At 54.6% G+C, this 12,564-nt stretch overlaps 1 protein-coding gene across 1 annotated transcript in view; it reads right to left on the bottom strand.

Moving 5' to 3' along the window:
- LOC131671932 (E3 ubiquitin-protein ligase MIB1) overlaps nt 1–12,564 on the bottom strand; it is a 42,815-nt gene that overhangs the window by 25,803 nt on the left and 4,448 nt on the right. Inside the window, exon 9 of the mRNA XM_058948744.1 lies at nt 11,155–11,306. Within this exon, the coding sequence (XP_058804727.1) occupies nt 11,155–11,306 (152 nt within the window). The remainder of the gene's footprint in view (nt 1–11,154; nt 11,307–12,564) is intronic.

A 12,564-nucleotide genomic window follows, 5' to 3' on the forward strand; every position in this document is an offset into this window, starting at 1 on the left:
GGGTTGCAAGTTTGAGCAGCGAGCACCCCGCGTGACTAATGCTCTCTGTCTGTTAGGCTCTGCTTATGGCTACGACGGCGAGCGTTTGCAGGCGAAGGTGCGACAAGAGCGAGAGCGAGAACGAGAGAGAGAGAGAGAGAGTGAGCGAGAGAGCTGCTTATCGCCACCAATAAAGCTCGTCTTTTAAGTATTTTATCCCGGCTCGTGTGCAGATTCGGTCGAAGAAGCGACAACTCGCCGCGGGTGAGCCAGCAACTTGCGTATACCGATCGACCTCGAAAGTCTCGGCAAAACTTGAGATGGGATTCTTCGCGGGGAAATATTGTTTTTCCTGAGCAAATATAATCCGACGGGGCATTTGCTCTCTTTCTCTTTTGCCTTTATTCCCTCATCGCTATCTGTCTGATTTGTTATATCCGCGCGGGAAGCTGCAACTACTGCTTTCCTTTCGCCCTTATTTTACTTACGTACGCGCGCGCTGCCTATCTCTCACTCCCGCCCCCCTCTCTCTCTCTCGCTTTCTCTCTTGTGTGGGGTACACCAGGGAGACGAGCTTACCTGCAAAGAAAAATGAAAATTTGAGAATCATGAATAATCGGAAAATAGCTAGGTGCTCGGAGGGACTTTGGGAAATAGAAGCTGGTATACGCGAGAGTACGAAGGGGGCGGGGTTGGGTCGATAATTTAGCCAAGCTTTTTTTACAAATCGTTATCTAAGTCGAGGCAGTTTACAACCTGACAGCTCAAGAGCGATCAACTTTTAAAAGTCTCTCGGCGCCCGCTTTACGTAGCCTGGCTGCTGGAACTAAGTTGAACAATGCAGCGCGCGCGCGCCCTAATGTGTACACTGCTATTCCTAATCATTAGCCGCTTTCTCTGCCTCGAGCGCGCGTTCTCTCGCAAAAGCGAGAGAGGGAGAGGGAGAGAGCGGGAGAGAGAGATACAGAGGCGTATAATTAAGTGAGCAAAACAAACATAAAGAAGAGTGGAAGTAGCAAAACTAGAGACTCGCTTGAAGCTCGCGAGTGCACAGTGGGAAATTAGGCAGCCCTGACACTGCAGCCAGAACAAGCGAGAGGTGGAGGAGCCTTCCGCTAATTACTTCAATTTAGGCTAATGCTTTCTCTTTTTTCAACGAGTTCTCGTTGTTCGCGGCTGACTACTCCGCCGCGGTGGCGCGCGACGGCTGCAGTTGCCCGGCCAACTTATCCCTATAAACATGCCCTCTCGGTCTTGTACGGCCCTAAGCATGTGGCCGTTGGCGTGCACGTATGCGCGGCTATGGCTGTTCGAGCTGGCTTGTTTCGTGCTCGCTGCCAATGCAATTTACTGGCATTGCGAGTAACGAGGCAATGCCAGCGCGCGAGAACTAACAGAAGCTCCTTGGCTTCGTGCGAGTCTGACCGACTCGCTCTTACGCCCGTTTCTCGCTCGCTCTTTCTCCCCAGCTCCTTCTGCCGCGCTCTCTTTGTCTCCCACGCTCGGCTCGTTTGATCTAAATGCTAACTCGACGTGCATGTCTCTCGCGTACGTGCGGCTCTGTGTCTGCGCGTGTAGTTCGCAAGCTCTCGTGCGCTATCTCCCGCGAATGGAGCTTAAGCACACAGACACTCGAAACTGGAAATAGTCACTAGATCCAAATGCGCCCCGGGCCAAATAATGCCAAAGCCATTCTCCCGGCAGCGGCGGCAGCGGCGTCGGCGCAGCGGAGCGATGTTTTTTGGCATGAGAACAAATTCTAGCTTAACGAATTATCGGAGTGTGCAGCTCTGCTCTCCAGCTCGCGGATAATTTCGTTAACGGCATAATTCATTAGCCAGGCAGGCGAGCAAAAAATAAAGGGGCTGGCCCGGCCCAGCCATTTGATTACTTAATTACGCCCGGCCGGCCTCCCACTCGCTAATCGGATAATAATAAGGCATTATAAGAAAAGTTTTCGATAGTTGCAGGCAGAGCGGCAGACTCGGGCTGGCGCGCTCCGCGAGCGATTCTCATACTTGCCCCAAGTTGGAGGCCGCCCCGGCGCTATTTGCCTTGAAAATTGTTGTCTCGGTCGGCGTTTTAATTAAATTATATTTCGCCGGGGCGATTCATCAAAAAGTTGGCGGGGCCCCGCGCCGCGCCGAGCCGCGTCGAGTCGCGTCGAGTCGCGCCGAGCCGCCCGGTCATGCCACTGGCGTTGCGGCGCGCGCGCGTGCCTGCAGCCGCCGACTCGACCGAGCGTGCCGTAGCAGCTGATCATCGCCTTGTCCGACGGGCCCCCGCGACACGCTCCCGAATTTATGCGCAAGCCGGCGAAGGAGGAGCGCGGCAGCGCCAGCGCGGGCTCATGAATTTTCCGGCGGAAATGAGGCTCGTTAGGGCATTAAGCTTCGCAGTCGAAATTGGCGAGCGAGAAAAAAAAACGAAGAGCACGAGAGAAAAGAAGCCCGGAGCCGGCGAGAATGCTAACGAGATCAGAGCCTTTGACTCGACGAGAGAGAGCGAGAGAGGGAGAGGGAATGTTGTTGCGCTCCTTCGTTATCGGACGCTGCTGGCGCTGTCGAGTGGGCCGGGGGAAGCAGCAGTAGCAAGGTGAACGCATTTCTAATATCTGTCTGGCTGCGACGCCGGTGGCGGCTGCTCTACAGGAGAGTAGGTTCGGGATGTGCGTGGCGGCAACGGCTGCTGCTCCGCTGCCTGGCCCCTCTCACTCTCACTCGCTGCTCGGGATCAATAATGCAGCAGCAGCAGCAGTAGCAGCAGCAGCAGCAGTAGCAGCAGCAGCAGCCACCGCCCCCCACCACCACCGCCGCCAGTTTCCTCCGGAAAATCGCGGAGCACGCGAGAGAGCGAGAGAGACGGCGTTGTCGGCGACGTTGCCGGCGCCCCGAGCCCGGCAGCCCCCTCCCTCGCCATTCAATTGCAGACGAAGACGCGATCTTTTGCTCTTTGAGGATTCGCTTCCTTCCTTCCGCTCTCGCCGCGCCGCTGCAGCAGCTGCCTGGCCGCCTTTGTCTTTGTGACTCGGTCGGTATTCCAGGATTGCGCCGAGCGCGGCGCGTCCGAACACCGCGGCTCCTCGTATCTGGCCGAGCAACTTTCGCAGCGCCGCCTTAGGAAAAAACTTTGCTCTCCTTCTGTCGTTCGGGGCTCGTCGGCGAGTTTTTCCTCGGGCTGCGGCGCGCCCGACTCCGCCTTCGCGCGCCACGCCGAATCTTAATATTCCGGCAGCGCCCGAGCGCCGTGTCCTGGATGACCAATAGCCGACTGCTACTACTTAACACTCGGATGCGCGCGGCTTTTCTCGTCCCGGCGAGCACATTCGCGGCGAACTTTTTAACGCGGTTAACGATTTATAACGACCTCGAGATTATCGCCTAGCTCTGTCGCATTTCCGCCCTCCCTTTCACCCTCCCTTTCTCGATCCTCCCACAGACTTCTCTTTCTTCTTTCCTCTTGTTCAGCTTTTCGTGTCGCGGCAAAACATCGGATTAACTAGCCCCCCCCCCCCCGTACCGGTTCTTTTTTGATCCGATGGCCTCGACGTTTATCAAAGGATCGTTTCAGTTTTTGTTGTCGCGACCAGTTACTTGCCGAGCTTTTTCCCCTCCGAGCTGCCGCTAGTTGGCCAACTTTCACATTCCGTTTGACCAAAGTCGATGTCGAACTACTTGCACTATCTACTTGCTTGCTGCATTTGATGCGACTATGACGCGTCCCACTCTTCGACTCGTTTGCTTATTTAATCATTTTTTCCTTTTTCACGAGGTTAGCCGCTACTTTTACGACGGCGATAAAGGATTTTATGAGCTCTGGGATACTGTAAATAAAAAAACTCTATGCTTGATTATATGCGAGCGCAAGCTCTTTATACCGGCTGTCAGTGTTGAAATAGAGATTTTTATTAGATACATCGTCCAACTCCACTTCGCGGATCATTTGCCGCGCGACAAAACGCTCACGGTAGTTTTTATAAGCTGTTATCTCTCTCCGATCACCTTGTTCCCTTATTTATTTTTTTTTTTACAAGTTTTAATAGGCAACTCCAGTTTTTCGAGGCTACGTTCCCAACCAGGTTCATCCTAGTTTACAAAGCGATTGCTAACCATCATGATGGTTTTTGGGTTTCAATTACGTGCGCGCGAGAGAGTGCTGCTCCCTGTATTCGTGCCGACGTTTCGTGAACGCCCCTGTACAATTCAAACTCAAACAGGTCAAACTTGAACAGTTTGAAGTTGGCGTGAAGAAGTGGAGTGTGCAGTGTTCGCAAAACGCCACCACGATGTATTCTGGGCGAACCATTATCACCGTAATTATAACTTGCTCATTTCTTTCCTCGGCGTTGCTATTGCCGCGATAAAAAAATAATAAGGCACGTCGTTAAGAAAATAATCAAGGCCAAGAATCCACGTGAACCATCAAGCTTTCGAGAGGCGTGCCACCCCCTCCCCCTCCTTCTCTCTCCGGCTGTCCCGTTGTAAAATTAATGCGAGCTTTAGGTCGACACGAGTTTATTAAATAAAAGAGGTGGCAGAGCACGGCAGTGGTGGTGGTGGCAGAGGCGGAGAGGCCGAACGCTGACATTTTAGCTCTGCTGAAAATGAATGGCTGCATAATTAATTTATATCTCGTGCAGGACGCGGACATTTCTCTCTCTCTCTCTCTCTCTTTCTCTGTCGCGCGCCACTATTTAATATATTAGCGCCGGAGGCCAGTGTAAATTTTGTCAAATAGCCGGCAGCGTCGACACTACAACAATATTTGCCGCGGCACTTGTCCGTTAAACTCGACGCGCGTATCCGGTGCGCGGCGACCGAATACATCGATAAAGCAACCAGGCGTAACTCTGGCGGGCGCAAGGTGGTCGAAAGTTTGTCGCTGCGCTTGTAAAAGCCGAAAGAAGCTCGCTCTCGCACCTACGTCGTTATTCTTTGGCGAACGAGTGCGTCCAGAGAACGATTATCACCGTAACAAACAGCGGAGCGCAAAGGAGAGCGCGCGCGCGCGCGCGAAACAAAAGCCGAGCACGAGCGGCAAAAGAGAAAGAGAAGATCGGACAGCTTGAGGGACACGGAGTTTATTCATCGCGGGGAGAGCGGCGGCGTCGAGCGAACGAGAACGAGAGAGGGAGTTATGGGGACAGTTATCACTGGGTGATAACTCTTATTGCCGCAATAAAGCCACGGTGTCGGTTCCCTCGAGGTAGGCAAACTGTTCCCTGCAGGCTAGCTCTCGCGCTCGTTACCCCCTTCGCGCGATAATGCCTATGTATGACTATCGTCGAGCTACGTCCCTTCTTTCTCTCGCTTTCTTCAGCGAGAAAGCCCGGGCTGCTACGACGAATTCCGCTCTCGCGCGCCCCGATAAAGCACTCTTGGAAACACATCGGCATAGATCACGAGTGCTGGTTCGCGGCAAAAGTTGAAAATTTTCCACGCGCGCGCGCGCGCGCGCGAGTGTGAGTGCGGGTGCGGAGGCCGTAAAAGCCAGCGGCGGCAACAGCCATGAAGTAAAAAGAGCGCCGGCGCTCGTGTGCGCGCGCGTTGGCTCAAGCCCATCCCGCGCCAGCAAAACTTGAGCCATACTTTAGCGGGCCGCGCTCGCTCGCTTGAAAATTTGTATAAGACTTTGTTGTGCTTGCACGCCTCGTTTGGCCTCATCGTGCAGGTGAATGGCTGCTCGCGCTTTGTCTCGTCTCTGCGCTCGCGCACGCGTGTGTGCGCGCGCGCACAATGCCTTATTGTGCAGCGGCGCGCTCGCTCGCTTGCAAGCTCCGCTTGATTTATGGAGGCTCGCGTAATCTCCGCCCCGAGATTAGACTGTGTCCAGCCGATATCGCGTGACGCTTCTGCCTGCTCGCTCTCTCGATGATATGCGCCCAGGGTTGCACGTGCGCGGAGGATTGTGTGTCGCAGGTGTGCCAAATCGACAAATACTCTTTGCTTGCCCTTGCCGCCGCCGCCGCCGCCGCCGCCGCCGCCGCTTGCTCGGCTGCGAGATATATGTATATATATATAAAGTTGCTGCTCTCTCGCACACTCGCTGCCAGTGGGGCTGGCTGCCTGGGGAAGGCGGGTAAGTTACAGTTATGCAGGCCGCGCGCCGCGCGAATGAAGAGTTATGCGCGCACGCGGTTGACTTACCGACTGGCTCAGCGGGGATTAAAACTCGGGCTGCAGCTTAGCCCGCTCAGTTTCATCTTGACGCGCGCTCGGCCGGAATTTCGCTGGCGAGTAGCGCCAGTCCATTTGGCCGATTAATCTGACCCGTTAGGCTCCTTCGCCGGCCAGGCGCGTACAGCGCGCACTTGTTTATGCCACTTGCAGCCGCGCGCGATCCGGCCGGATGAGTAGCCCGACGAGCGCCAATCGATGCTCGAAATTGCGCCCCTCGCTGCTCCTTTCGTCGGACGCGCCTGGAAAAGAAGAACGGCGCGCCCTGGCGCGGCTTCGGGGCCGATTGATGATCTAATCTCCTCGAGGTCGCCTCTGTGCTTTGTGCGCCTAAGTGGGCCACCACGCGCGCGCGCATAGCCGTACTATCGCGCGGAGGCCAGGGCCGTTGAATATTTATACGCAGATGAATTAGATATTGCGCAGCTGCTCGGGCCGCTATTATTATCGCGTGGAAAGATGCGGAAGCTCGATAGCCAGTGGCGCTAATTCCGCACCGGGTTCATCTGAATTTCATGGCGAAAAATCGCGGCCAAATATTTGCGTGTAGGTGGGCTGCATGCATGCACGTACGGCTCGCGCACGCCTGCTTACGTAAGCTCGGCGGGCAGCCAGACTAGGGCGTCACCGCCGCCACCGCCACCACCGCCGCCGCCGCCGCCGCCGCCGCCGCGCCGCGATAATTCGGAGTCTTGGCTCCAGCTGTCGCGCGACATGGCCAACTTGTATAATGTAAATCGGGCGAGCAGTACCCTCATAAGTTTAGCTTTGTTTTTCCCTTCTGGCGAAGCAAACGGGGAGGGGGGGGGGGGGGGGATCAGCGGTGGAAGGCGCAGCCTCGATCGCAGAGAGAAGAGAAAGTTTTATCGCGATTCGTTTTTTAGTCGGCGCGCTCTATTTCTAGAGGGGCGGCGGAGGCAGTGCCGGCGCGAGGAAATACGGCTTTCAAGCGGAAGAAAAAAGACGCGGGCTGCGGGCCTTCGTTACGCTTTGGGCGGTATCCAACGATTCTTTTCTCTCTCACTCTTTCTCTCTTTCTCTCTTCGCCAAGTGCTCTTCAGTGGCTTCTGCAAGGCGAGCTCTTTTTCCATCTTACTCGCGACATCTTGCCCACTCCTTGCCTCCTCCTCTGCTCTTCTCGAGACAGGTATATTTACATCGTCATGTCGCGATACCTCCTGCCCTCCTACCCTCGCTCTCCGGTGTGCAATACGTCTTCGGCCGAGACGACTCAAGCGGCTACGTGCAGCTACGGTCCGAGGATTCTCTGATTTTCTTTGGAATTTCCGCTCTCCCTTGCTGCGGAATCTCAACTTTGCCCTGCACTCGGATTTTCCAACGCTCAAGACAAATAATCCGCGCCGGGCCCGATGGAACGCCGATCACTCTTCGATGTGCCCCGTGCGCTCAACAAATAATTGCATCGGCCGCTCGCTCCACGCATTCCGCGGAAACTATCGCTATCGACTGTCGCAATGATCGTGGAACACCGAATAAATTACTTTTTTTAACGATTGCTCGCGTTCTTTTTTTTTTTTTCATTTTATTTATCGGCCCGGGAGCAGATTATCTTCCGGGAGGGCGATGTAATGGCAATCCCGTAACAGCTTTCCGCAGTTTTCGCTGATTTCAGACCGGATAACGTCCAAATAAAAGTTGACTGGGTTATACCTGCGCGCGCACCACTGCTAGAAACTCATTTAGCCCAAGTTTATCGGCGAAAAAACCCAGCGCGCGAAAACGCTCCGCGTGAGAATTGCCAGCGGCGACCTAAAACAACGAGCGAGAATTAGCCCCGGCGGTCGGCGAAAAAAGACGAAAAAGCGAAACGGAGGACAACAGTGGGTTGGCGAATTAGCGCGAGCAGAGGTGCGTGCGGCGTAAATAAGGCGTAAGTTGATTAGGAAGTGGGCTCGTTTGTCAAAGCGATGCAGAAAGGCAAGCAGCGCGAAACTCGCAGGCAAATTGTCGCGCCGCGTCCGGCCAGGTAGGCGCCGAGGTGCGGGGGTGTCGGCCATTGTTCCGCGAGTCCGGCGACAGCGCCAGGGAAGGCAGGCGGAGGAGGAGGGCGCGCGCGAAGAGAAAAATCAAGGAGCACTAGGCGGAAGGTGGGCCGGGAGGGGGGCTACAGCTCTCCGGCTGTCATCCGGGCGGAACGAAAATACATTGGGCTGGGAGCGCGAAAGTCGCAGCCGTGGCAGGCTGGCCGGAACCGAGCGTCGCGCGAGCAAGTGCCGTAACAAAGGCGCCGGAGCTTTAAAAGCGAGCGCGCCATGTAAATGTATGTAGATTGGCCCCCCAAGTGCAGCCTAGAGCAGCAGTCCGCGAGCTGCTGCGGCCGCCGCCGACGTCGCCGCCGCTGCCGCTGGTGCGTGTCCTGGGAGTAGCTGCCGTAGCCGTGGCCACGGGATTCTCTCTCGTCACGTCGTATAATCAGCCGAGCGCCGCACGTAATTGCCCAGCGGCCTCGGCTGATTTATATCTGCAACACGCCTTACACATCGACTGCGATCGCATCTGAAAGAACTCTGCTCGCTCTACCTGTGTTATTTGGCCGCTTGCTTATTACGCGGTCGCACGCTGCGCCAATTGATTGCCGGAGACGTGTATGCGCGACTGCCCTCGACGTGTTCTTCGCTCGAGGTTACGTCACCAAGATGGCGGGCGGAAATTAGGCTAGAGAGCGAGAGCGAGAGGTAGGGAGGGAGGGAGGCAGAGCGGCAGCACTTAATTTGCGGATTATGCCGAGAGGACGAGCGCTAATGCTTTCCCCACCGGCTGAATTATGACGTTTTGTGCGCGCTGCAGCCGCACGCCGAATCTCGTCCTGCCAGCACAGTCGCTGGCAACTAATTACTCCCCCCCCCCCTCCCCCACCATCCCCCGCCATTCCCGCTAGTTCCGCAAAACTTGCAGCCAACTATTTCACTATTTAACGGCAGTAGCACCGAGAGCCCCTTGCTTATTTTAAACGCACCGAGCTTTCGGCGGAATGCTAAGCAGCCGCAAGCAGCCTCGCGTCGCACCAACGCCAATTCTAATAATAAACACTTGAGAAGAGAGAGAGAGAGAATCCTCTGGAGCGTGAAATACACGAGCGAGAATCGAGAGAGCGATGAGCCGCTGCCCGATCGGCTCGCTCTCTCTCTCCCTCTCCAGCGCGTAATCTCGTCGCTCGGCTATGCAGCTACGCTACAGCCAAATGCTCTCGACTCCCTCATGCGCGAGTAATGGGCCGCTTCGATGCGCCCGCGTTCCTTATTTTCCTTCCTCTTCACCCCGCGCCGAGGCCATTGTTTTTTTTTTTCCGCCCTTACAGCTCCTTCCCCGGATACGGACGTATCGCGCGCGCAAGGACTTTGGCGCAATATCCAAAAGTGGTTTTCATCGTTTCGAATCCTCGTGCGCTTGACGCGGCGGTGGCGGCGACGACGACGACGACGTCACGCGATACCCACCGCTGCAGCCGTAACGCTTTAATTTTTCACGACTGATAAAGGCGAATCGCTTGAAAATATGCGACCCAGCGCCATCGCCTACGCTCTCGTTTGAGCCTCGATGCCTCTCTGCCGCAGCCACCATCCCCCTAGCTTTTATTTATCCTTCCCTTCGCTGTAGACACCTCGCCGACTTTCTATTCGTCTTTTCCCGGCGTAACAATCTATCCGCACTGTACGATATTGCCTTGGAGCCTCATCCACTTTGACAATTTTGAGAAGAGAGCTAGTTGGTTATCAGCGATGAGCCCCTTCAGTCGATGTTTTCGTTTCAAATCGCAAACGGTTTTTTGTTTGCTTTGGCACGTGTCTCCCGCGGACGCAAATCCAGCCGCGAATTCGGCGACCATCTACTTTCGCAAAGCGACAAAGAGCTAAATTTAATTTCAACGGGGCATCTCGTTAATAACGGAATATACTGGTAGGGCGCGATTTATCGAATCACGCTGCTTCTCGACGCATACGTCTTCATCGCAGGCGTTGTTTTCACGGCTAATTGTGAGGCTCGCAGCACTCGGCAAAGAAAGCAGCTTTCCCTCCGCCCCTCTCTCACTCTTTCGGCAGGAGACGGCTAATCTCGTTAGGGCGAACGGCGTTGCTTGATCAGCCGAGAAAGCGGTGAAAAACACCTCCGCGCGTGCACTGTTTGTTCGGCGAAGGAAAAAAAAAGCGCGCGACTATATGGGCTCCGTGGCAAGCGGAGCGATGGGCTGCTCGCGCTCGCGTACACATACTCGGCACACAGAGCAGTCTTCGATTTTGTTGGCAGTTTAAACGAACGTGGGCACACACGGCGACGAGCGTGCAGTTGGCCAATTGCAGGACGAGGGAGACAGACGGAGAAAGCACGACGGGCGAAAATTTACGGCCCCTCGTCTTTTGTCATATCTCGCCAATATTTCAGGCGCGTCGTCTGGGCGACGGACGGAACGCCGCTCACGTTATCCTACGTGTTGCGAATGCTTTTCCCCTTGAAATTTTAATCGCGCCAGTAGCAGCAGCAGCAGCAGCAGTATGGGAGCGGCGGTGGCGGCCGCCCGTCGGCAAAAAGCGATGACTCGTCCTTTCTCTCGCGCTCTCTCTCTCTCTCTCTCTCTCTCTCTTCTTCGGCGATCGAACGAGGGTTGAGGATGAGCAGATCGCTACATAGTTACTGGACCATATAGCAACTGCGCTCTCGAGCTATCCTCTCGACATTACGGATAAGTATTGATTTCATGGAGATGAGATTAGAGGAAGCGATCGGAATGTCTGTCACGCGGCCCCACTTATATAATACCTACATATCCCTGAGCGTGGTTCGGCGTGCAAGTACGCTGGCCGACGATTGTCGATTACGCCTATGCGACGTAGACTTTTCCTGCTGGCGAATGACCTACTTTGGGCGCAGCAACGCATTTGGAGGGATATTTCCATCGCGACACCGTCGCGAGCGGAGAAATGGAGTTGGTAGGCGCTAATGCGCGCAAGTAGGAGATGAGGTGGAGGTGGAGAAGGCTTACCTTGGATTTCCGCGGAGAGCCGCGTGGTGCAGAGCGTTGAAGCCATTGTTGTTGGTGAGAGTAATGTCAGCACCATGATCCAGCAGCTGAGCCAACATGTCTTCGCGCTTCTTCGAGATGGCGTCGTGTAGTGGCGTGTCTCCTTCCGAATCCTACAACGCATTCAATGACAATCACCATTAACATCAGCAGCGCTACATTTCCTGCACCTCTCCTCCTTCCGCCACGTTTCTCCTTTTTTGTCTCCGTGCTCTTCAATTCGGTTTGTTATACTCATTGCTACTGAATAATGCTTGAGCTTTTACGTCAATAACTTTTTTCAGTGTACAAACTTTTTTTTTCCGACGAATCCGACAGAAAAGCTTAAAATTATGCAGGGAAGAGATAAATATTAAAAAATGATAAGAAAAGAAAAGTCGATTGGCAAAATGAGGTTAATTTGGAGTATACAATTTTAGCCGAGAAGCAATTATTTTGTAGAAAAAGCTCGAAAGTAAAAGAGAAAAAGTTGACGTACGGCAACGGCAACGGCAAAAAGTGCTACTTAACTCGGGGATGGGAAAAAATGCTTTTCCTCTGCGTTCGTAAAGAGTGTCGAAATAAGCAATTTCAAGCAGCCAACACGCAAAGAATTTTAAAACTTCTTGTTCCCCGGGGGTCGTGAATTTGCTTTTCAATAGAGAAGCGAAAAAAAAGAGGCCGAAGACGAGAACGTCTCTAATTGAATAAAGCTCATAAGCATCCGCGTGCATGAGTGGAATCGTTTGAGAACAACGAGTATCCGGGAAAGTGCGAATGAGAATATGAGTTGTTCGCAAAGTGGCGCGCGCATCGCCAGTGGCAATCTCGCGATAGCGAGCGTTGTCGCGTTCGGTGTAAAACTAGAATCGAGCTCGTAGAGCCATAGAGATAAAGGCAAATGAAAAGGCCGCGGCAGGGGAGCGACTTGCCAAAAGAAATAAGCCGAGTCATTGGAGTTTTTTTAATTCGACGGAAGTATGATGACGGCGGTGGAGCGAATGTAGGGCAGGCTCGTCGTCGAGTAGCGCGCATATCGCCGGCCGCGGCTGTCGCCAAGGCGAGCGGATAAAACTGTTAATCGGGGCTGCGCGCGTGCCACTCCGAAAAAATTTCTCGGCAGGATTGCCGGCGAGCGGCAAAACGAGAAGGCGCTTGCGCCGCGCCGGCTGAGCCGAGATAAAGCCCGGGGGCCGCATTTAGGTTGCTGCGCACGCCGTCGAATCGCGATACTCGAGGATTTCGCCGACGCGCGAGCCAGCCAGCGAACGGCCGGGCGAGGCCTTATTCCCTCGACTAGTTAAGAAGTGGGGCTTTAGCCGAGCTTACCTCTATCGAGTCTAGGCTCTCCTTCTCTCTGGCGCGCCAGCGAGCGAGCGCCACGGCAACGAC

Source organism: Phymastichus coffea, unplaced genomic scaffold (genome assembly GCF_024137745.1).
Source record: "Phymastichus coffea isolate CEN01 unplaced genomic scaffold, Cenicafe_Pcof_1.1 PCOF00139, whole genome shotgun sequence".
Classification (NCBI taxonomy): Eukaryota; Metazoa; Arthropoda; class Insecta; order Hymenoptera; family Eulophidae; genus Phymastichus; species Phymastichus coffea.